Source organism: Meriones unguiculatus, chromosome 11 (assembly GCF_030254825.1).
Source record: "Meriones unguiculatus strain TT.TT164.6M chromosome 11, Bangor_MerUng_6.1, whole genome shotgun sequence".
NCBI classification, from domain to species: domain Eukaryota; kingdom Metazoa; phylum Chordata; class Mammalia; order Rodentia; family Muridae; genus Meriones; species Meriones unguiculatus.
Genome location: NC_083359.1, coordinates 85,274,475 through 85,300,204, shown reverse-complemented (window position 1 = coordinate 85,300,204; position 25,730 = coordinate 85,274,475). Strand labels below are relative to the sequence as shown.

Here is a 25,730-nt window from a genome sequence, read left to right as displayed (position 1 = left end):
TTTACTTTTTATCCCCCCTCTAGTTTCCTCTCTCCTCCCCTCCCAATTCCTCCCTTCCTCCCCATTCTCCATACACTCCCCTCTCCAAGTCCACTGGTAGGGGAGGGTTTCTTTTTCTTCCTTCTGATCCTAGTCTGTTAGGTCTCATCAGGAGTGGCTGCATTGTCTTCCTCTGTGGCCTGGTAAGGCTGCTTCCCCCTCAGGAGGAGGTGATCAAAGAGCAGGCCGATCAGTTCATGTCAGAAGCAGTCCCTGTTCCCATTACTATGGAACCCACTTGGACACTGAACTGCTATGGGCTGCATCTGTGCAGGGGTTCTAGGTTATCTCCATGCATGATACTTGGTTGGAATATGAGTCTCTGGGAAGACCCCTGTGCTCAAATTTTTTGGTTTTGTTGCTCTCCTTGTGGAGTTCCTGTCCTCTCCAGATCGTACTATTTCCCACTTCTTTCTTAAGATTCCCTGCACTCTGCCCAAAGTTTGGCCATAAGTCTCAGCATCTGCTTTGATAGTCTGCAGGGCAGAGCCTTTCAGAGGTCCTCTGTGGGAGGCTCCTAACTTGTTTCCTGTTTTCTTCTTCTTCTGATGTCCATCCTCTTTGCCTTTCAGGATGGGGATTGAGCGTTTTAGCCAGAGTCCTCCTTCTAGATTAGTTTCTTTAGGTGTACAGATTTTAGTAGGTTTATCCTATATTCTATTTCTATATGAGTGAATATATACTGAGTCCTCACTTTTTTTTTTTTTTTAACCCATGCAGTCCAACTAATGTTCGCTGGCCATACAACCCTGGGGGCCTGACCGTCCACCGGAGCATGCTCAGTCTACCGGGGCCACACCTTTAAAGGAAACTATTTTCTCTCCAGGCAGCTTTTAATTACCCTAGCTCTGTAGATAGAGATAGGACTTTGTGGAAAAAAGAAATATTTCAAAAGAAGTTCTCTTAAAGCGGAAGTAGGAGCGGGGGGCAGTTTGCCTGGTGAGTGCTGAGAACTAAGTGGATAAAGTGTAAGGGAATCGGATATGTTGGGAAAGAGGTGGTTAAAAATAAACCCGGCTTCGTTTTCAAAGCTTTAATCTTGTTGAATGGAAACTTCTTGAGCAAACACTGTGTTTGGGGAGCGAGTTTATGTCGGTATTTCAACATCTGGGTTATAGTCCGAGCGATTCAATCCGGGAGAAACTGTTTATCTAGAATCTGTACTTGAGTGTTTGACATTGCGGAGCATTGAGAAGAAAATAATACGTAGTTAGTAAAGCCCAATTACTAATTCTAACTCGGGAATTCAAAATTTGCATGGCTGAGGGCACAGAGCAATGCAGAGGGCTTGCCCAACTTGCACAAGGCCTAGGCCCAATTCCAAATACCACCCAAAGAAATTTAGAAAGTTTCAAAAAGTTTGTGAGCACTGAAGGCTCTGTCAGAACTACCCTTTCGGGTAGATACCTCTGGGGTGTCTTTTCCTGAGCTTATCTGCAATAAGCTTATCTGTTTCTTGCCAAGTTGAAAGATTCTGTGTATGTTATATTCATTGTCATTTCCTCTCTTAGCCAATTTTTTTTTTTTCTTGCAGAGAAACTATTTGCTTAATTCCTGTGGTGGTTTGAATAGGAATGGCTCCCATAGGCTTATAGATTTGAAGGCTTGGTCACCATGGAGTGTGTGGCCTTTTTTGGAGGAAGTATGTCACTGGGGTGGCCTTTGAGGTTTCAAATGCTCAAGCCAGGCCCAGTGTCTCTCTGTTCCTGTTGCCTGCTGGTTCAGATGCAGAACTCTCAGCTATCTGTCTGCATGCTGCCATGCTTGCAGCCATGACAATATGGGCTAAACCTCTGAAAGTAAGGAAGCTCCAGTTAAATGCTTTCTTTTATAAGAGTTGCTGGGATTACAGCATCTCTTCATAACAATATAACACTAAGATAATTCCATTTAAAAATTCTTAATTTTCTATGTGGGTAAATTTTCTGAATCTCATATAAAAAGGCTTGAGAGCTCAGTATATAAATGTTAACTGTCTCTACCCCTGAGAAAAACATACTCTGGTCAGCTAAATTTATTAAAAAAGTTGAGGCATGACATTCAGTCATTAGTTTAGTCTCAGTAATTAAGGTTTAACCTCCATGAAAATCCTGGAACTCTCTATGTGCAGTTGAATGTCAACTCCTGGGAAAAATGACATACAAAACAGAATAGCATTGAAAAGCAATGAGTGTTTGAGGCAAACAGGTTAGAAACATGGTCTACAAACAGAACACTAGATGAGCTTCGATGACATCACAAGTTGATGTCACAAAGACTGGTGAGCAGTGGTGTTAGTCTCATAACAACGGAGAAATACCTAAGGCAGGGAGTTGAAAATAAAATCAGAGACTGTTACCAAATTTCATGCCAATAAAGAACAAGCAAAGGTCTGAACTTACAATACATCATCCCTAAGACACTGAGAAGTTTTCCTTTAAAGTAAAATGATACAAGTACAGATGAATTGAAGGTGGTTTAAATGAAAACCAGAGGCAAAGATTTTATATAAACACTTTAAAGTTTTATTACCATCCAGCTATGCCCTGTGATTGTCTATCTATCAAATTTTTTTTGTGTGTGTGTGTGTAAATGACAAACATTTTCCCTTGAATTTGTTATACCGGTCCTTATCACAAGAGACGATACTTGTTCAATTTTATTTTAAAAAGTAGCATGGTGTTTCTGTCAGTGCTTAGAGTCTTTCTGAAGAATAAATTCCACATTTGCTGAGAACTTTCCATGTGTGTGATGCACCCAGCCATTCCTTTCCAACTTTCAATTAGAATGACTAATAATGTGGAGGATTTTAATTGTTTGTTTCTCTTTGCGAATCATAATTCTTCTGTGAGTCACTAAACTTCCATAGCAACCAGTTATGAGATAACAAACAGTGCGTCGTCTTATGTCAGAGGAGGAGAGGCCAGGTAGCCAGTGCTGTAATTATAGCTAAATAACTTCAGAGGGAGGGACAAAAAGTGGAGCTGTATTTCACTTCAAAGTTGGTTAAAGCCCAAACATTTTGTTCATTCTCGAACGGTTTTTTTTCGGATTAATTATGAGTCATTAATTAACACTCATATCTTCCTCTCTAGGGGTTTGACTTACACACATTACAATTTCCATTTTGTGTTATGATCATCTGCTTGTTTGCTTTTACCTCTGACACTAACAAAGAAGAGTTTTGAGCAACTTACTCTTTTTTTGGAGTCTTATTTATCTCATAGATAAGATAACCAGGTTGGGTGTTACAACTTCATTGTCATTAATTCTCCTACTTATGGTACTACATAATTTTTATTGCCACAGTTATAATCTGCTTTCAGTAGATTGCAGATCAAGAGAAATCCTAGCCTGGTATGGTAGCACAAGCCCTTAATCCCAGCAGAGGCAGGTGGATCTCTGTGAGTTCAAGGCCAGCCTGGTTGAGTGCCAAGCTAGCCAGGGGGGGGGAGAGAGAGAGAGAGAGAGAGAGAGAGAGAGAGAGAGAGAGAGAGAGAAGAAGAGGAGGAGGAGGAGGAGGAGGAGGAGGAAAGGAGAGAGAGGGAAAGAGAAAGAGGGAGGGGAGGGAGAGAGAATTGAAGCCATCTAATTCTATAGTAGAGAAACCCAGAAGTAGCTTTATAATTTATGGGGCTTATTAAAAATGAAAACATTAGATTCTTTATCTTAAACTTAAAGTTATCATGAGGACGGTAACATGGCAGTAACCTAAGCCCTGTTTCCTTTTGCAGATGAATCAATAGTGTAACCACAAGACTAGACTTGGAACAAACAGAGATGTTTTTCTTTAACTTCATATTCTCAGCTGCTGTTAACAAAATGAAAATCTTCAGGGAAATTTGGTAGGATAGTCATATGACCCATGAAACAAAAGTAACAATGAAAATATAAATACTTCTAGAAATCCACTACCCTGTGGATGTTGAAAGCTCTCATACACATTTGCAAGGTTTCTGGAAGATGCAATAGGTAACTGGTAGTTTCTAAAGAAACTTCCAGTGAATAGTACCTTCTGGCATGCATACTCCACATAGTTTCCTCCTGCACTAAGTCTTGGCTCACTTATTCTTCACTTGCTTCAACCAATAGAATATGGCACAAATGAGAGTAGGCCTCTGCTCCAGGCCTTGAGTTAAAGAAGAATGATGATCTGTCCTTCCTAGTGATCGAGCATTTGTGCAGGTACTCACTGGAGACATCGAGTTGGCACAAGTTGTGGAGTGGGGATTGGAGCTGAGACAGCATTAAGAGGCAGGAAGCACCCTGCCTCCCCGTCTCTGCATTCACAGAAGTCTGCCTAGCATTCCAGCTGAGGCCATGGTTTTACTATAACTACGCGAGTGACACCAAATAAAGCCGGCAATGAAACTGTCTGGCTGAGCTCAGTGAACCCACAGCACCATGAAAGAGAATATGTTTGATGTTTTTGCAATTAAAATTTTAATCATAAAAGTTGTATTGATGGTATATACAACTTTTATATATATGATGTTTTGGTATGTGTACACACTGCAAAATGACCATCTGTCTTACCATGTCATGGATATTTTGCAGAATTCCTGCTTAAGCTTTGGGGTGGCTTATTTCACAGAAACAGATAGTTTCACCTATCGATTTGCATGGCTGTCCTGTGTGCATGAAGTAGCCGTTGCTAGTGACTTTACGGATGTTGAAAGGCTCCACAGACTGGCAAGCGGGGCAGCAGAACCAAATTCCAAGTCTTCAAAAGCATGCCAACAGGAGAAGCTTCTGGATGAGGAGAGGCAAGAAAGAAGGGCAGAGGGGCGCTGGAAGAATGCCTCACCCACTTGCCAATTTAGCCTGGAGCAGTTCTAACAACTGCTGTTCTTGGGCAAACAGTCCCAGTGCTCTTTTTACAGGTAAGTGCCTTCCCTTAGGTAAACCCAAGTTGTGAAACACTATGCCACACAGTGCCAGCTTTTGGATCAAGCTAAGGCACATGACCAGCTTTCTCCAGGTTAGTATTATTATTATTATTAACGTCTGATAGCTGGTACCTTAGCTACCTGCCCTAAAACAAGACCAATACAGATCCACAAGTCCAACTGGGATGTGAGAAACCTGCCCAATTGTTCCTTTGCTCATGGAGAATCAGCGCTTGTATGTGGGCATGGGTGCCCAGCTGCATGCACTTAACATACCAATGTAGCCCCCTCCCTCCTCTCCTCCTGGTCCCACTCTCTCGCTCTCTCTTCCTCCTCTTCCCATCTCCCTTCCCCTACTACTCCTCAGAAAAGGGAGTCCCTCCCATCAACCCACCTCAGCAAGTCAAGTCACATCAGGACTGAGCTCATCCATCTTCTTCCCCTGTGGCCTGGCAAGGCAGCCCGGCTGGGGGTGGGGGGAAACCCGATCAAAAAGCAGGCAACAGAGTCCATGTCAAAGACATGTCCCACTCCCCTTAGAAAGAAAAATATAGGAATGAAAGTTTTCTAGGTCTATGGACAGTTTCCAAAAGTAATATTTCTTTTATTAATGTCTACAGGATTTGAAAGAGCCACAATGAATCATATTATTCCATTATATAACTATTACTTTATATAACATCTTTAATCAGCATGACATCTTTAATCAGCATGACAGTCATATTCTCACTGCTTCTTAATATTTTCCCATCTATATTCAAAGTTGTGAAGAAATAATAGCCTCCATCTTACTTAACAGCAGCGATAAATTAACATTGAAAAGCTTCTTATATAAACTTTATTCTCTATTAGAAAAATAGTAAAAAAAAATTGTTAAAATTTAAAATAGCCATTCCATATTGCCTGCTTTAAATGGTTTAGGCCTTAAGGAGTTTCTTAAATTCTTCTTTCTTTCTTTCTTTCTTTCTTTCTTTCTTTCTTTCTTTCTTTCTTTTTTGGTATTAAATTCTAGTAAATGTCACAGCCAAAGAGTTCCAAGCGAAGTGCAATACTTTGGTTCCATGTTTTAGGAATAATGCGAATAAATCTAGAAATAATGGGTGGGTTGAAAAAATTCTTCATATGTCCTTTGGTATTACTATTTCCTTCAAAAATCTGAAAGGAAAGCACAATAAAAAATGGTCAGTATTTGCATCATGGGCATTAATGGTTACCAAAATCAGTCATTACCTTTTTTTTTTTTTAAACCATTCTCAGAATATTATGAAATCACAAGCCAGACAGACACACCCTTAAATATGCTCATTTCTCAACGACATGTGTCAAATTAGGAAAAATAAATAAGGCAGACACCAGTGTTTGCAAAACTACTCCTTCAGCCTCTTTGTCACCGCATGACCTTGAAGAAGTCACTATGTTTCTTTGTACTTCCCTGCCTCATCCCCAAGTGAGAATAATAGAAGCTTCTCAAAGTTGCACAGATTTGAAAATGTGTATAAATACATGGCAAGTGCCTAGTAGGGCCATATAGTAAATGCCAATAAATAACTTGCTATTATTGACGTTTAAAAGAAAAATGACTGTTGTTTGCTTTTTTTAAATTTCTCCCTTTTGGCATATGCTTCTGATGAACTGTTCATGCCCGTTTTTGTTTGCACGCTCAGGAAGTTCCCTGAGATTTACACGCACAGCAGAGGTGAGCCGTTATTTCTGTCTGATCACTGGGTTCCCTGGTGTGAGGACAGCCTTCTATAATGATAAAAACACCCTGCCAGGGGGTTAAAAAATTAGAAAAGGACACATCAGTTGTAGCACTTATTAGAATCAGTTCCCCTCCTCCTGTTTGTTTTTCCTACTAGTTTTAGCCCAGTTCCCATTCCTGGATTGCTAGACACATTTCCTCAGCTTTGTTTCTGGTGACATTTTTAAGCCACCTGATAGAAAGTAGAAGGCCTTAGGAACGTACTGGAGTGGTTAATCTCACTAAGAAGAGTAGTCTTCCCAAATGCAAACAGGGGTTTGTGATCTTTGGGAAGATTCGAGGGAGCTGTACATAATCAGCACTGGCAAATGCAAGATGCTGTTGTTTCTCCTCAGGAACGGGTTTCCAGATAGCTGTCACCTCACTGACACGGCCTCGCGTACCTTATCCACCATGGAGGATTTCTGCCGGTAAGGCTTCCATTCCGTGCCCTGATCACTGAACTGGATACTGTAGCTCTTCACATACATCTCCGAGTTCAGGGACTTGCAGCCCTGTGTTACAATGGCAGTAATCTTCTTGACTTTGAGCAGATCAATTTGCAACCACTGCTTGTTATTGTTTGCCTATGAAAATGATAAAAGGAAACACTGGAATGAGGAAGATGTTAAAGGTTTCTTTTTGTTATGAACAAGATGTTTTAAAAACGCTTAAAGCTTTTCCATCTCCTTCCTTGGGAGTCATTGTCTTTTAGAAAACTGGCCCTGTGATTTCTTGTTTGTTGTTATGAATCATGATGGGGAGGGGAATTAAAGAGAGAGTAATAAAATATATATGACCGAGGAAAGCAATGCTGAAGGGACATGACTAAGAACAAAGTATAATGACAAAATGCTACAATGAAGCCCATTATTTTGTATACCATCTTAAAAGATTTAATTTCTACTGATGTGTAATTATTTGCTTGTTTATGTCCTTTGCTGTTCCTGGGTGAGAACTTATTTAGTTTGATTTCTTGGTATTTATGTAAAGGTTCACAGTTGGCATTTAATAAATAGCTGCTGGATAAATGTAAAAATGAATTTTACTTTGAACAAAAAGAATAAATTCTCAAATTATTTGAATGTATGTTCTTAAGCAAGTGTGTTTAAATGCTATCATGATCCTGCTTCAGGGCTGTCTGAGGAAGAATTGGGTGTCTGCTTGGGGAATGTCACAGTGATGTCCTCTGTCTAGCCTTACAAAAGGTCTCATTGTGTTTGGTGACATGCACCTGAAGAAAGGTCAGAAGGACTGATGTCTGGGACCAATTTCTACCTTTGGGAGATTCATCATGCCCTACTGTTCTCATGCAGTTCTGTATGAAATAGATGCTGCTGTATTTCCTCAATGTCATTTGCATTTGTATGGGTATATGTGTGTCTGTGTATATGAATATACATCTATCAATTTAAATGATGTAGGTTTTTTAAAAAAGGCAATTTGATTGAATTAAAGGGTTAGAAATTTGTTAACTTTATGAGGCCCTCTGTGTGACATCTTAGAGTGACTTAAAATCAAGGTTGTATCAGTGACACAAGATACAGTTGGGGGGTTTCCATACCAGACACTCGGCAGTGGGTAGATTAACTGTGCACACCTATATGTGTCTGGCTTTGATTTTTCAGCCTTCCTAAAGATCATGTAAAGGCATTTTATGCTAAGACAAGGTTAGATGGAACAGAAATTTCTCACTGAGAAATTCAGATTAAACATGACATTATTAAAAACCAAAGTTAGCATTTCATTTGGGGTGGGCTGGGGGGTGTCTTAATTACAATCCCAAAGACCAAAAGCTCACTATACAGAAAGGATTTTTTTTTTAATTGTACAATAGAGGGTAGGGCAACAAGATTTGCTATGTACAGGTTTAAAGGGCTGCCTGGGAAATAACGATATGGCGTTTTTATTATTTATATTTTATGCAAGTATGTAATGTAACATTATTGTTTTAATTGTTTTGGCTTCTCTGGGTATCAGTTTTCGTCTGCAAGATGAAAAGTTTGGGCTGCTTCACACGCAAGCACACAGAGGACCAGCTTGAGTATGGGGAGGATGGAATTCTAGCCAGGGTTCTGCAGCAGCACTAAGCTGAGACGATTTGTTCTACATTTAAACTTGGATGGAAGATTTGGACCAGTTGCATCATTATAAACTCCTGCTACTCCACCACGCTATGACTCCATGATAGCCCAGAATGGGCTTCATAGCGCAGATACTGACTCCTAGGACACTGTGTGGGGCTCACACGTGCCACATTTTTCTCTTCTTTCTAGTGGCCTACTCAGATTAGAACCAAGATTACACACACACACACGTATATATATATATATGGTATGTATATATACTTTAAAGGAGGGAGATGGGAAGAGGCTAAGTAATGAACCTGGATTGTCTTGTTTGAAAGCCTCATAAAGTTATCATGCTATTGTGATCTATCAGGTGATGAATGAAATAAAAAATAAGTCAGCTACTAAAAATTATCCTGAAATCAAATACCTGAAATACTTAGTAGATAAACAGCAAAGGCAACTTTCTGGAAGGTGTTTAACTCACATCACTGACTTATAATCCTGGTTTTATAACTGTGCCTCCTCCAACTGTCTTGAGGAATGCCACAGTGTTCATAAAGAAAGGGAACAAAAAAAGTGTCAAATGATGAAAAAGTAGGTTATAAGTTGTACTTATTTGTTTGTTACTAATGTTAAAGTGTCTCAGCCAGGAAGCAGCAAGGGATGGCTGCCCTCACTCACTGATCTACTTAATGCCACGAGGAAAATGTATAGAACACTGAGCCTAAAGCAGTGGTTCGTAACTTGTGGGTCACGACCCCTCTGGGGCTCAAATGATCCTCTCAGATATCTTGCATATCAGATATTTACGTTAGGATTTATAACAGTAGCAAAACTGCAGTTATGAAATAGCAATAAAAATAAATTTATGGTTGGCGGGGGTCTCACCACAACCTGAGGAACTGTATTAAAAGGTCAGAGCATTAGGAAGGTTGAGAACCACTGGCCTGAAACACTTTCTATCTGGCTCTTTGCAAACTGTTGTCCCTTCCTGTTTTCAGTTAAAGCTAGATCACAGGGAAGATGTGTGCCTTTTCTCTGAGTTGTGGTTAGAGTTGAAGGCTTGTGATTCTGCAAGTCATTTAGAGTCTCAGACCTGGGGCTTCAGAAGCCAAAACCCCGCCACCCTCACGTTCCCTGCGGTGGTGGTATTGTTTGTTTCTGGAAAGTTTATATGGTTGATGTCACCTTGGCTTGCCAGGCATTCACACGGCCCTGGGCATTCAGGCGGGCACGGGAGGGCTCCCAGTAGTCTCCCCACCATGACTTTTTGAAGGAAGATGCAGTGATTTGCTTGTTTCCTATCCTTCCGTCTTCCAGGCCTAGTGGCATGGAGCATCCTGTCAGGAGGAAAGTAATGTGATTCATTGCACAGCACTAATGGTCCCCGTGTTGCATTTCGCAACAGGGGAGACAAGAAATAGCACTCCCAGGGAGCAGGGAACAAGCAAAACAAAGAGCATTTGTTCAGTTCAAGTGCAAATATCCCTCTGGGACTACTAATATCCTATTCAGTGCTCACACCCATGTCCATTTGACTACCGCAAGACACAACAGCTTGCCCAACACAAGACAGTTTAAAAGAACAGGGAAGCAAACTTAAAGCCAATATACCACTCAGTATGAGTGCTTTCTTCTTCAGAGAGTCGTGGAATCGTCAGTCTTTGCTTTAAGGTAGATGGTGGTTCTGAACCATCTCCATACCATCATGTGCAACATAATGACATTTTTGTTAAGAACAGGTCACACAAATGCTAGTGGTCCCTTTAGACTATGGACATTATTAGGGCATCATAGTTGTCATAAGTAACGTATAACCTCTGTGGTTGTGACGGTGCCCATAGAAATCAACCTAGCGTGCTGCTACGGGTGCGGAAGTGGAGTGCATACGATCATGTACAATTCATACTATTCAGTAACAGCGAAACGACAGCGAAAATGCTTTGTGTATTTACTATACATCTCATCATTATTTTTGAATGTGTGCCTCCTATTTACAAGAAATCAGATAACTGTGAAAAACTGTCACTGTTTCTTGATTGTATCAAGAGACCTCATTGAGTGACTGGCCTGTGCAAACAATCTATGATGTTTGCACAGTAACAAAGAAGCCTAAAGATGCATTGCTGAGAACTGATCCCTGCAGTTAAGCAGTGCATGGCTGTAAAACAACACACACACACACACACACACACAAAACCCGGTTTCTTCTAACAGAAGCTGCCGAGACAATGGCGTGGGGCTTTGGTCGTCATCTTTCATGTTTTCCTTTTCAACGTGTTGAGCACATACGCTCTTTAGAATTTTACCAAGGCATAGCTAGAGCATTCTAGGCAGCCAAGCTGAGCTACTGGTGCAGGAAATCTAGCTAGAGAGTGGGGCGACCCGACTACTTATCTTAGTACTGCTTTGTTTTTCCTTGAGAAACATTTTCTTGAAGCAATAGCTTGCCTTTTTTATGTGAAAAAAAGAAAAAAAACCTAAAAGGAGCGTATATTGATCACTGTAAATTTCAAAAAGTGAAGAAGAAAAGTAATGCTTATTAGATAGAAAAAGGAATGTTTTCAATAAATAAACAGAATTGAATCTTACATTTTGGGTTAGAATATATGATTGAACAAAGCTACCATTTCCATTATAATTATGGGAACAAAACCCCATGACTTACAGATCTGTCTCACGGAGTAATCCTGCCTACATTCTGTGTGGGTAGTTTTATACACTTCTAGTATCTAGATACTGGTGAACATCCGTATCCATCTCTCTCACAAATGTCAAGTGCAGCATCACCTGCCTTGGTAAGAAACTGATTCCAGAGTGCAGGTAATTCCTTCACTGTGAGTCAAGGGTTCCTCCTCGACTTCAGGAAGGTCATTCAGCTTCTAAGAGCAGGCCACAACATACGACCCTAGATCTTGTCAGCTACTCAGTTCCTTAGCAGTCAGCTATGGCCTGGGTCAGCCAAGTCTGGGCCCAGTTGTTTTTGTCTTTTACCCCAGAATGCCTGGACGATGATAGTGTTTTCTACATATGCCTGAAAGTTAAAAACACTGGAAAGCAAAGCTGGAGAAATGGCTTAATGGTTAAGAGCACTGACTGCTCCTCTAGAGGACTTGGGTGCAATCCTCAGCATCCACATGGCAACTCACTACTGTCTGTAACTCCAGGACCCAACACCTTCACACAGACATACATGCAGGCAAAACACCAATGTGAATAAAATAAAAATAAATTATTAAAAATACTGGAAAACCTTGCTTCAAAATCAGGCAACAGTCGGTGGACTATTAGTATGACTTTTTCTTATGGCCCAGATCTTAGTAGCTCACAAGCCAAATTTCATCCCCTGAAGAAAACAGAAGCTTGAAAAGACTTGAACACTTACACAGGGTAACCAAAACAGAATGCAGATCACACTTGTGGTTTCAGAAACTGAAAAAACCAGGTTCAGATTCATAAACACTCACTGAACACTAGAAAAATATGCCAGTGATGTGGCTCCTTCATTAAAATCTGAGTGGCTTGGGAAACTCTGAGAGCCGGGGAGCTGTCACTGAAGATGGGCTGATGGTGGTGGCTTCCTTGCCTGGCTGTGATGGTGCTCACAGCCTCCAGACATCATTTGGTGAGGTGCTGCCTGCCTTCTGACCACCTGAACTAGGCTCCATCTCCGTTTAGATCACACGGAGAATATTTCTGATTGGGGCTTGCCTTGCACAGATTTTTTCCCCCTGTAGCCTGAGTCGTTGAAGGCATCTCAGAATTCTCGTCTCCCACACCACCCATCTCGAGTGTCGGCGTGTCCAGGAGAAGGTGGTGATCCTTTGCCCCTTACCGTTCACTTCACAGCCCTGCAGCTCCAGCCGAAGGGTGGGTCTGTTGTAGGAATTTGTTGGATGTATTCTGATGTATCGAGCCACAATAGGTGGGTCAAATCGATTCTCTTTTATCGTAGAGGCATCTGAATTGCCAGCGAAATACTGGAGAAAAAGAGGAAAGCTCAATAACAGTTCTTTTCAAACAGATTGAATTTAAAAAAAAAACCTACCTAACAAGTTTTATAAGTTCTTTTGTAGGAACTAATTCAATATAATTCAGTTTGAAAAAATAACTGTGGCTACTTCTGCTTTGGGGAAGCTGGTGCTGATGCACTTTCCCCTGCTACACAGAAACCCTGGACTATATGTAAAAGAAGCATAAGAAGATGAAAAGATGGAATGAACACAGAGCACCCAAGCTCCTCAGCGATCATGGCCCTGGGTCCCCTGGGCTTTCTGTTTACTCTGTATGTTCCAGGCTTACAGGTGAAGACAGCAACAACCTCATTAGGTAACTGTTGTAAACCATCCAACTCTCACAGAAAAACGATTCAAGCAATGGTCCTAATGAAGGATTATACTTTAGGCTCCTGGGACTAGAACTGTCCTATGGTATTAGTGAAGGCCAAAGTAGGAGCTGAGGACTTTTCCTAATAAGAATCCTTCGGCGATGTCGGGAGAAACTGCTGTAGAACTCCATACCTACATGCCTCCTATGGTGTCTGGTGAGAACCTGGACTCTGGCCCCTACCTGGCAGTCACCAGGCTGTGCCCCACCTACCTTGCCCTCACAGAAGTATCAGAAAACGCCCGGCTAAAACAGAAGCCAAGAGTAGGCATCAGCAAGATTGAGCACAATTAAACCACAGAAGGAAATCAGTAAAGGAACTGGCACTTGGAGAAGACTGAAAACAAACTGACAAATCCACAGCAGGCCGGACCCAAAAGTAAAAGGAGAGAAGAATTATGATATCAGAGGTGAAACAGGCAGTGTGGCTACAACCCTACAGACGTCAGGAGGCCAACACAGGACAACTGACAGCAGACTCTGCACATACGGCCCACAGCTTAAAGGAAGGGGGCGGTTCATATTTTAAACGCCGCGCAGAGTATCCCAACACACCTGATATAAAATAGACTGTTCAAATAACCCTCAGACTGTTAGTGAAAGAGGCCGAATTTAAATTTTTAACATTTCCCACAGAGAGCTTTTCAGGTTCCTGTGTGTGTCACTACTAGAAATAGCTGAGATTGTGAAGAAAAATGTAGCACATGGTAGGTAAATGGATGACATAAAACATCAACGGAAACAGACTGAATGTGGTCGGTGTAATGAGGGCAGTCAGACTTTCTGCGCTCGGATATTTTTCTTTGGTGGGGAGGACGCAGTGATCTAGGAATCTTGGCTGGGCTCATGAAGCCCCAGGCAGGAGCACATCAGTCCTCAGGCATGTCCTCCAAGGCAGCCTGAGAGCCACAGGCCCTCAGAGTATCCCTGGGTAATCGCAACCACCATAAATTAAGGTGTGTGAGATAAAGAGCAAAATACAATACGATAGTGAAATCAAAGCTCCGCAGGCAGCTTCCTAGCACGGGTGATGTGTTGAACAGGGGCAGACACTCTGCCGTAGATATCGTCTGGCAATCCGTTTCGGAGGGGTGCCTGCTTAAATGTGGTTTTCCTCTCGAGTTTTGTGGGAGATTTGAAGTTTTAGTAGCTCCATGTATTGAATTTCTAATATACAGACTCGTCACAGTATTAGCATTTTTACTTCCCAAGACCCTTAGGAAACCATTCTGACTCCCCGGAATGTAATTCTAAAGGGTACCGCTGTGGAAGCCCCCGGGGTGGCTTAGCTAGAAACGTGTGCTCAAACCATCACATTCTTGGTGCTGTTTCCTCTGAAGATCTGCCAGTTGTTTTGGTCGGAGCTGTAAGCCACTTGGAATTCCGTGGTGAAGCACGACTTTAGGTAGTGTTTAGCACCTTGGGTTTGTATCCCGGTGATGACAACTTCCTTTTCCATGTCCACCTGTGAGGCAGCCAAGCCAGTAAACAAAACCGTCCTTGTTAATGAGTCACGCCTTTCCGTAACTCAGGGTATAATCAGCTTTCGGTAGCAATGGACAATGCCCAGGTTCTTAGCAGACTCATAAAATGGCCAGCATGGTCCATAGCTGGGCAAAGCATATCTGGACCAGCTGTGCTTTGCTTTGGGAAAGTAGTTGACGCCTTTGTTTTTATTTTTGCTTTTTTTCTCTCTTAGATTAAACATTAAGTAATGTTTACTTAATCACCCACAATCACCCCCAGGGTCAATGGTGAGGAAGCAACTGCTGAGAACAGTCACTACCACCACCTGCTGCTGTTTCCTTCAATGTCATTTCAAGAAACTCCTAACCCCCCACACTGCTAGTTCTGGCTTAATGGCAGTCAATATTATCAGGTTAGAAAGACATACCTGGATCCAAGGTTTCAAGGGAAATTCTAACGCAGCCTTTTCTATACTCCAAGCATTATATGAACCACCATTGTTTAATCGTGCTAATCTGGGCTCCCAGTAACCTAAATTCAAACGGGGGGGGGGAAAAGAATTGTGAATTTATTTATTTTTGAGAGAAGATCTTATACAGCCCAAGCTGGACTAGAGTTCACTATCTTTCTGCCTCAACCATGGGCACAAATTTTTCACGCCTTTAACCATGTCTGGCTTAAAGTGCTTTTGTTTGTTTGTTTGTTTGTTTGTTTACGACAAGGTTTCTTTGTCTAGCCTTGTCTGTCCTGGACTCACTTTACAGACCAAGCTGGCCTTGTCCTCACAAAGATGCACCTGCCTCTGCCTCCAAAAGCACTGGGATTACAGGCACGAGAAGTGCTTTTAAAAAATTAGCAATTTTTTAAATGAGTTTAGTCCAGCAGAGAAGCAGATCCTTGGAGCGTCTGTGCTATAGTTAGGAGACCAGACAGGTGACATGGGCATTGGCAGCCAAACAAGCCCTTAATGATGAAACCTTGGCTTCAGGCCATATTCAGTCAGCTGTAAACCCTCAGCCACCCTCTCTTGCACATAGGTCATGTTTGTGTTTTCTCAGTTATGTTGATATGGCTACTGCTGGCTGTGCCTACCAAACAGGAAGATTTGGGAGGGATGTGTGGGAGCCTTGTTATTCTCCTGGCGACAGCCTGTAGATCTCAGGAAGAGATCTGAGGCAGAATGAATAGATTTAAGAGATGTTTTGGTCGTAACCTTTTTTGACTAGATGAATGGCTAGCTTAAGCACTGGGACCATCTTTCCCGGACAATAGAACCCTGTGAATCTGGCCGGAGCTTATGTGTATGAGGCAATCTAGGCAAGATAAATGGAGTTTGGGGAATGATTACAAAGTCATGAGATTAAGCTATTTACTTCCTGCCAAATCCCTGCAGAGCTACTGGCTGCCTGGGTAGCAATATCAGCAAAGCTGAGTTCTTGGTTTTTCCAAAAAAAGACCCTCTGGGACCAATGCACATCAAAGAAAGTGGACATGACAAGGGTATTAATAGGATTTTAGCTCCTGAAATATGTCTTCTTCCTCTACCAGAGGAGTGCCACATATGGGGCTGTTTTGTTAAGCCGTGGCAGATGGAAGCCTGGAGAGAGGGACTGGCCCATGGATGGGTTGTCATACGGCTTCCTGAGCTGCATACTGCGCCACTGTAGGCATCGCTAGTCACAGGCTGTGACATCACTACTTACTCAGATATTCCGAAGCCTTGATCTGTGAATCAGATATGATACCCGTGCTTAGTCCCATTGGCATCTTACACTCTATGAAAAACAAAAACAAATAATTTTTCCTCAGAAAATACATATAACAGGTAAAACTTCTATGGCTGGAGATTATTTTCACTTACCTTTCAGGACAATGAGTTTACTATGCCCGGTTAGAAAGTAATAAGCACTCAGCAAGACTGATGCTTATTAAAACAGTAACTACCACAGAAAGAAAGGAACTGAAGTCTTAAAAATATTTTTAAGATGATTTCCATCCGGTTGGATTTTAAAACAGAGTATTTACATTTTAAGTAAGTACTGTTATTTGTAAGACTGGACTATTGGCCATTGACCTGGAGAGTACAATATTATTTACAACTTGCTCAAGGAAGTTGATACCAGCTGGTGGATACCTGGACAGCATGGCGTTTGGTAGCCAACAGATGATTGACGAGGACTGACAATGAATGGAGAGGTTACCACCTGTTACTGCAGAATTCTGGTTATTCTTTCTGATCTATTCTAGTAACCTAAAGATACGTATATGTATGTGTAATTTCTCATGGAACACAAATCATGAGGAAGAACATTTTCTGTTGGTTCCCCAGTCATGGAATATTTGACCATCTGTTAGGGGTTTAGAGATAATTGCTGCATTTTTAATGGCCATTTTGACATTTGCACAGCAGAACGGTGAAATTAGATATTTCCAATCTGGAAGTTAGAAGTAGTCCATTATACAAATAAAAATAAAATCCATATTGTCTAACTTTGGAAGTTAAAAAAAAAAAAAAAAAGAAGTAGTCTATTACCAGGCACTCCCTCCCCGGTAACTATTGTGTGAGTGGTACCTTTGTCTATGATGAGAAACGGCGTTTGCATGCCAGCTATCTGGTTCTCTCCAACCTCTGTGTCCAAGAGCCACCAGCCAGGCTTTGATGCCTTCATTTCAAGAGTTTTAAATGAGCCTAAAACAGAAAGTAAGGGACAAAATGACAAACTCAGTGAGTAACAAGTTAATGCTGTGGCGGAGCTCTCTACAAACCCTGAAGTCCCTGTATCACAAGAAGCTGCAGAGGAGACCTTAATAGTGATTCATTCCTCTTGACACCATTACAGATGAAAATGAATCCGACAGCAGCTACAACACCAGCACCCACAAATTACCAAAACTAAACGGGGGGGGGAGAGGTACTCAGTCAGCAGAATGCTTGCCTAGAATTCACAAAGCCTTGAGTTTGACCAAGAACCCTATAAAATGGGCACCAGTGGATGCCTCTAATCAAAGCGCTCATCTCAGAAGGGGGATGCAGAATGATCAGGAATTCAAGGCCATCTGTCCCTGCCTGGGTATTTTGAGCAAACAAGCCATCGAAAAGACAAGTAGCAAAAATGTTGCTCAAAATAAATCACTCAGACATTAACAAACCATACTAGCCACCCCCCCCACAAGAAACTTTCATTTATCCAAATGTGCCATTACAAGTTAGCACATATACAATCCAAGGACATACTTTCAATTTTCAAAATGGCTTTGAATGAATCATTAGCCAGCTTTGTAGCTATAGAATTATTTTCTCCTTTTAATATAATGTAAGGAAAAAAATGATCCTTTCCGTATGGTTTTAAATTCTCTTTCTCTTGAGAGTGTCCACACTTGGATGAAAACATATATAAATTGTTTAAGAAAAATTGAAAAGGTTTCTAAAACTTTTGTTTTTTTCACACTGGCACCTAATGTCTACTCTGTCAAGTGATCCTATACTTACATTCTGTTGAGTATAACTTATGACCATGCCGCTGATTGTGAGTAAAAATTAACAACGGGTGGCTGTCCATCTCAAACACAGCGAACAAGATCTCTCATGTTCTTTCTGAAATTTGTTATTTGGATTTGAAGACTTATGTGAGCTGCTCAACCTTAACTTTTCATGAGCCATCTCATGTGCTCACACAAAGAACCACTCGTGAGCTAACACTTGGTGAAAAACATGGGCTGAATTTGGCCTGGCCCATCCTTTCTCTGAAGTTAAACAAAACATCATTCTATATCTTTTATGGAGTCAAATGGGAGAAGCAAATGGGAAACCATTTCTCCCTCTCCTTAATAAAACAGATCCATCTGGACCTCCACGTCCATACATGAGACCAATACACACAGTGACTTCCTCACTCCTACTCCTGGGAAGGGATTGCCTCTTACCAGTTCCTCAGGCCTTGCAAGAGATGCAGAACCCTGGGTCCTCCTCTCCAAGATCTACGCCCACTTAAAGTCTCTGAGACGTGCATCCTAAGCAGTGTCCTGGTCAGTGGTACCTGCCCCTCATGACCCCTTTCACCAGCAGATCTTCCTTTCAAGATCTCAGAGGCACAAGAAGAATCTTCCCCGATGACTACAGTTTGCTTAGATCTACAGTAATCAGCACATTTTTCACATGAAAAGCTCTAAACACCTCTGTTAGCTTTTACAGTCATCAATCTGTTGAAGATTATGATTCCCGGAGTCACTTATTCAGAAAGATCAGGGTGAGGGTTTTAGGAGTGGAATTCAAGAACCTAGAAGATCCCAATTTATGTTTCTAATCACCTCTCAGCAGCAAGAATTTCTCTTTTCCTGTGCCTTGGTGCCTTATTTTTGTCATGTACTGAGGTCTGATTCTTATTACACACCGAGGCCCAGGAGAAACTGCACGAGACACAGAATCCCAGAAGAGCCAAGTGGGCTCACAAATCTGTCCTGCGTGGTACCTACATAGAACGAGTCTCATGGGAGACCCATTCTGTGCTCTGTGTACAGCATAGAAACAGAGCTTTGCCTTGGGATCTGGACCAGAATCTTCTCTTCTGGTCCCTTAAATAGTAGACACACAAGGAGAGAAAGAGAAGCAGTTACAGGTGCCCATCTCGCTAGTTCTTAGCGGGGACCTCTTCCACTGCCCACATCTTTACCAGGCAGAAGGGGCCAGACCCCTAGGTGCTGCTGTTTGGTGCCATTATCCAGCAGGATCTGGCCGTGGAAGTGGACCACGTGAATGTCTTGGGAGCCGCCCATGTTCAGCAGGTGGAGCCTCACCCACTCTTGTTCGTACATTCTCAGGCCAGGCAGGTTGTAGATCATCCCATTAATGGCTGGGAGGATGGAGAGAAGTCATCGATTACATACTTGTACACACAGGGAGGAGTCAGGTAAGCTGCCCACTCACCACCCACCTCATTCCCGGACATTCCTAGGCTCACCCAGGGAGAGAAAGGGTTTCATAGAAGCCCCAGGATGAGAGTAAATAACAGGTTCGCTGTGTCACACTTTCCCTTTTGCGATTGCTCCTCTACTCATCTCTCAGGTTAGAGTCTAAGACTGCCATGTTGTGATTATCTTCCGTTTAGTGAAGTAGGTGGATTTTGAGATGGGGTCTTGGTGTTAAACCCAAGCCAGCTGGAACTCACTCTTTAGCTCAAGGTGACCTTAAATACGAGGTCTTCTTGTCTTATCCTTGGGCACACTACTACTGTGTGTGTGTGTGGTGTGTCTGTGTCTGTACGTACATGTGTTTAAAGCACTTGATAACCTTAATTGCCTTAAAAACACAACACACAAAGGTTAATGATAAAGCGTGGTGCTACCGAACACTTAGCTGAAACAGAAACAAGGGAAGAATCCTTTTCTTCTTCAAGGGATTGCTGTAGGATTTGGAAACCAGTCAAGAAAACTTTTGGAGGGGGAGGGGTTGAAGTCATTTTGGCACTTGTGCAATCATACCGAGTATGGGAACACCTGCAAACACACCTGAGCACCAGCTCTCACCCCTCCCTTCAGTTTCTGCTAAAGAATTAGATGGCATAAGAGGGAAGGGCATAGGGGGTGCTCCTTACGGCAGCATTGCTCAGCTCTGCACCAGGACAAGGGAGCGAGGACTTTCAACACAGGTGTTCAATGAGTGGGATTTTACAGCAAAGTGGAAATCATTGTTTGCCTACTTGCACCTCAAAGTGTTTCTACAGGTGACATTATTGAACTTCTCCCAGAAGTAGGGTCAAATATTGAAGTGTGTCTTGTGCATGCCAGTGGTACAGGGAGAATAAATCTGCCGAGCCTCCATGGCTGGTTAGAGGCGACATCTAATAGCATCTTATAAAATTATCCTGGCCTATATTGTTTATTTACTTACTTTTATATTTATTCTTTGAGACAAGCCTGTGTAGCTCAGGCTTGTCTTCGCCTCTTAATCCTCCTGCCTCAGCCTCCAGAGTGTTGGGATTTCAGGTGTGTGCAACTTTCTCCTCCCCCAGTATTCTGACAGACTCATTATCTTAACACACAAGTCCTCGGCAGTCAGAGGTTTCAGAACGACCACCTCCATTTTCAAATTGTGAGAACAGGCCTTAGTGGCTTTTCATTTATTTTTAAGTATACTTTTATGTGTGTGTGTGTGCCCAAATGACTGTAATATGTTCGTGGAGGTTAGAGGACACCTCATGGGAATCTGTTCTTTCTTTCCCCCATGCAGGCTTGGGAGAGCCGTCCTTAGTTTTGGAAGCAAGTGCTTTTGCTTGACAGCCATCTTCCCATCCGTCTCTGTTTTCTTTGATTTCTAATTGCTGTTGTTTTGGCTGTGCACTAAACTACTCACCTGCCTTTTTCTAAAACCGTTTTGTAATTTATCTGCCAATCTACAGGCCGCATTCCTTAAAGGACTCCTGAATGGAGATCCGCTCCCCAGTGGGACCTCCTAAGCGCAGGCTGTCTTGCCGGTATCCGGTCACCTGGCTGTTTAGGTTCCTAGTTCCTTTAATTCTCACGCCACCTGGGTAGGTGCCGCCCGCAGCTGCTGAGAGACGGAACTGCTACAGCCACTGTGATCTCAGAAGAGACACAGGCACGATCATTTCTTAGTGCGAATACTCACTGTTCTAGGTGACAGGAAACAGGGTCATGAGGGTCGTAAAGAGCAGAGGGATACCAAGCCCGGTCCAATGTACGTTACCATCTGGGGCACAGGGCCCGCTTTCTTGTTGGTTTGTCGGGCAGCAGCCCGTGTGTGCTGTCCCCAGTCTCTCCATGCTCCGTAGTGGTTTTCTATCGGCCAGATCCTCTCCCTAGGATGCTGAGGACCCAGGCTTAGCCAGGCTAAGGTCTAATCTTGTGCAGATCTGAGGGCAGGAACCACTGTGACCTGGTGAGGTTTAATCAGAGTAGATGAAAGACAGAGGAGAAATACCGTAAAACTTGTGGGAATTTTTCTCTTCCGGAGGTTCGATTCGCCATGACCTCTTGGACTTCTCATAGTACCAGCTCTTCTTTTCATCAAAGACCATAAAGAGCAAGACAAATTCTCTCATGTCCATAGGCAGGTTGCTCTCCCTGTGAAGCGTGCCCTTCCGGCAGATCAGAAGGGGGCCGATCAAGCCGGAGTGGATGTCTCTCTCCTGGATGGCAAGGAAAGCGAATTACAAACACTTTCCTTTCATCGTGGTTTTTTTTTTCCCCCTTTTCTGACAATCACAGCTCTTACAGAAAAGAAAATCTCATCTTGGAGGCTCCATACTTGGAGATCAGTAATGAATAAACCTGGGTGGTTATCCCTTATCTGAGTAATAAAAATAAAATTTTCAACCAAAAGGATACCATTTATTAAGCATCCACACTGTATTAAAGGCTTTGCCTGTGGTATCTGATCCTGACAACTACCCTAAATGGCAAATGTAAATACATTCACTAAACAAGTGTTTACTACTCTCGCCCCTCCCCCTCTCCCTCTCCCTCCCTCTTTCTTTCTCCCCCTCTCTATTTTGGTACTGGGAACTGAACTGATTTCCGTACCCAGCCTCTTCGTAATTTTTTCAAGATAGGATCTCACTAAATTGCTCACACCAACCTTGAACTCTCTCTGAGCCAACTCCACAGCCTCCCAAGTGGCTGGAATCACAGATCCTTGCCACCATGCATGGCTCCTATCTTATTATTGTTTTGTTTTTTTTTTTTTTTTTTTAATTTTAATTGACACACTTGCAGCCATTTTTGTATTCATCTTCCATTTTGTTTATAAGTGAAATTAAGTTCAAAAATCTTTAACTTTGTTTCTTAGAAGTAGTTCTTCATAGCTGACAGTAACGAACCCTGCCAGAGGGTCAAGGTAACCTACACTAATAGACCCTGCCAGAGGGTATTTTACTATGACTCAATGGTGACATAATTTATGCTCTCAGTTGGCTACACTCTGGTTGTACTCAATGTTATCTCTGGATTTGGCTGTACTCTGGAAGCCTCTAATCACCAACTCACTTAATCAGCTTGAAGGTTAGCTGATAATACTTTGTCTGGTTGGCCAAAATGTATTACACTGTATTACTGTTCGCCCCCTGTCTTCTGCACTCGGTTTTCCTATAAAAAGATTGTACTAAGAACAGGTTAATGTCACAGTTTGATTCCCAAGTCCACTGTGTCCCTGACTATGGTCAGTCTTGGGGTATTGAATTCAATAATAGTTCTAGATCTAACCAAGAGCGGTGTCTGAGGAGTTTGTGTGGCTATTCTTGTACCACAGCACTGTGCTGTATTCTGGGAGTCTAGAACCAGGGTGGCTCAGGTAAGTACAAGATACCCACATGGTAGCACTGATTAGTCCATGTTCTGGGGCCATTCCCTGGGAGCACCACCAGTATCCAACGGAGTCCCAAATGGCCAGTGACAAGCATGGTATTTCTCAGAACGCTGAGTTCAGGAAGCTCTGTGGGAACCCCTCTGACCTTGATACAATCTGTTCCCTTGTTACTTGAGAGGCCTTTCACATGAGTTGGAGGTCATCACAAGCCTGTGATGGCCTTGACCCCCTTCACCTGCTTCCAAAACAGCATAGGTGATCTCAGGCATCTCCGACGCTGGCACAAATTAGCCTAGACCACTTGTCCGGTAACAAAGGGGAACCCCAGGAGACTGTCTAGATACCTTGGCCTAACAAAGAAACCTGTCTTCAGGGCAAATCTAAATGCTGGCTGTCCTTTGGCAGGTGGAGGGCTCTTGTGTTTTGTTGGCTGTGAACCTGGACAGAGTCCCCAGACAGCTGCTGTCTGTGTGCAAAGACCTCCATCTCAGGCTCAAGAGGAAAGAAGGCATCTGACTGTAGAGTAGGTACTGCATGAATGCTGGCTTCCTGCTGGGTTTCCAAGTGCCCAAAGCAAGCCAAGAAGTCAGGGGTCAGCATAGTTTGTCATGGTCAACACAGTTGCTGGTCTGCACAGAGAAACTAATTGTTCCTACCTTCCTGTGGGAGCTGGACTGGGTGGAAAGTGCCTGGATTATTCATCTGGGGACACCACAGCCTCCTCCCTGTGTCCTTATTTAACTCAGAACAGGGTTAACTTATCACACTGTTCTCTATTAGCAAAGGCTATTCATCAAGTAACACATTGAATCTCCTCATGGCTTAAGTGGAGCAGGGAAAAACTTTCCTTCTTAAACTCCCAAACCCAGCATGTGATCTGTGCCCACATAGTTGTCTCAGTCCTACCCTTTTGCCTCATTCCATTCCCCAGCCCTGACTCCTTGGAGTGCCCCAAGTACCCTGGCTTAAGACTATACTACTTGTATAATTGCAAATAAGCATGCTTCTCTGTGAGCACACTTAGACCCCTCATTTATGTAATCCCCTGCTGTCCGGTGAATGGATGCTTTTCTCTGGGCCATATTTGTGGAGAATCCCTGGCTAGGCAGCCATACTGTGACTGGCAACGCTTTCATGTGCTCCATGAAAAGCAGGAGAGAGCAGGAGAGGCTTTTGGGGAGGGTTAGGTTTTGAGACAGGGTCTCTCCGCGTAGCCTTGGCGGTCCTGGAACTCGCACCGTAGACCAGGCCGGCCTCAAAACTCACAGAGACCAGCCTGCCTCTGCCTCCCGAGTGCTGGCATTAAAGGTGTGCCCCACCATCACCGCCCAGCCTGCAGGAGGGGCTTTTTAACAAGAAACGATGAGCTGTGTGCACATTGTGAACGGAGCGATCCGAACACAGAACCTACCACATTCACAGCAGAGTAGTAGGCCCACGCCCGGCAGGCAGAGCCAGGTTCCTCCGGCCCCGAGCGGTCGGTGGCATGCCATACATATGTATAACTGCTATTGGGCTGGACAGCGTTGTCTTCCTGAAACCACTCGGGAGAGTCATCTTCGTAAGTTTTCCCTTCCGAGGACTTTTCATAGGAAAGTCCATGGGCATGAAGAGAATACGGTCTGGATGCTAAATTTTTGAAGCGAACCTAGAGGAAAAAAAAAAAAAAAAGAAAGAAAGAAATGACTTACAAATGTATGGATATACCAAACCAAACCACGGTACTATAGGCTGTGACAGGCCTATATTATTTAGGCCTATTACTCGATCTAATTTACCAATTATTATTTGACTTACACAACACACCCTAGAAACACCAAAATATGTTCTCAGGCTCAGGCTGGAGTACTACGGTAAGTTGCCGCTGTGAGGGTTTGAAGTGTTCACCTCGGGCTCAGGTGTCGAGAGCCTGTCACCCAGTGACAGCATTCGGTAGTGAGACTTTAGGGAGATGACTGGATCATCCAATCATGATGCTCTGGCCAACAGATAAGCAGGCCGATCACAATTTGATCGTATTATTATTGGTGAAAGCCAGGACCTGGATGAAAGTTGGGCCTGGATGGAGGAAGAAGCTCTCTTGTTGTGTATCATCTGCCTGGTCCCTTTCTTTCATTGTCTGCTTCCAGGCCTCCGCAAGGGAAGCAGCTGCATTTTACCCCCTGATTGTTTCCCTTGTATATTTTGTTACAGCAATAGAGACTGCCATACATGAGAGCTGAAGCTCACTAAAGCACACTTCTTGTTCGTAATAAGCTTCTACAGATTACTGGTGAGGAGAGGCACGTGGGCATCCAAAGCATGAATCTGGACCTAACAGGTCCTATGTGGACATGGAGAGGGTGTATGGGTTTGGGTGACAGTGCCCTGGAGAGACACAGCTGTTGGCTGAATGTTTGGGAGAATTTGGAAGAACCGTGGAAAGGTTCTCAGGAAACTTGGGATCGGCCCTTGTAGAATGAAGACATCCTTTCAGGCTCCCATTAGAGCAGAAAAATGTTTGCAGGGAGAGTCTGAGTGTGGCTAGGCTGGGAACTGCAGCAGTGGACTAAGACCCCTGGTGACAAATGACATTAGAAAAATGACAGCTGAGACCAGACATAAATCTCCTGGTCCCCTTCCTCTATGACGACAGAAAGCTGCTGTTTACTCTATCTTCAGGCACCATATAGAACCTTTAAGAGGTTTATAGCCTATTCTTGTTTTGTGACCCAAGAGCCATGTGTTGCTAGCTTAGAGGCCAGCCTGTGACACTTTGGGAGGTAAAACCTTTAGGAGGCGGGGACAAGTGTTTAGTGGAAGGAAGACAAGGTGCTGGGAGCCTGCCTTGAAGAGAT

At 43.0% G+C, this 25,730-nt stretch overlaps 1 protein-coding gene across 1 annotated transcript in view; it reads right to left on the bottom strand.

Moving 5' to 3' along the window:
• Positions 1-5,485: 5,485 nt before the first annotated feature.
• The window catches only part of F5 (coagulation factor V), a 66,884-nt gene continuing 46,639 nt past the window's right edge, over positions 5,486-25,730 (bottom strand). Inside the window, exons 15-25 of the mRNA XM_021639421.2 lie at positions 24,305-24,541; positions 21,511-21,718; positions 19,244-19,423; positions 17,146-17,262; positions 16,277-16,348; positions 15,001-15,104; positions 14,416-14,571; positions 12,556-12,700; positions 9,909-10,060; positions 7,053-7,235; positions 5,486-6,062 (exon numbers count right to left, since the gene is read on the bottom strand). Of these exons, the coding sequence (XP_021495096.1) occupies positions 5,916-6,062; positions 7,053-7,235; positions 9,909-10,060; positions 12,556-12,700; positions 14,416-14,571; positions 15,001-15,104; positions 16,277-16,348; positions 17,146-17,262; positions 19,244-19,423; positions 21,511-21,718; positions 24,305-24,541 (1,701 nt within the window). The 3' untranslated portion in view covers positions 5,486-5,915. The remainder of the gene's footprint in view (positions 6,063-7,052; positions 7,236-9,908; positions 10,061-12,555; positions 12,701-14,415; positions 14,572-15,000; positions 15,105-16,276; positions 16,349-17,145; positions 17,263-19,243; positions 19,424-21,510; positions 21,719-24,304; positions 24,542-25,730) is intronic.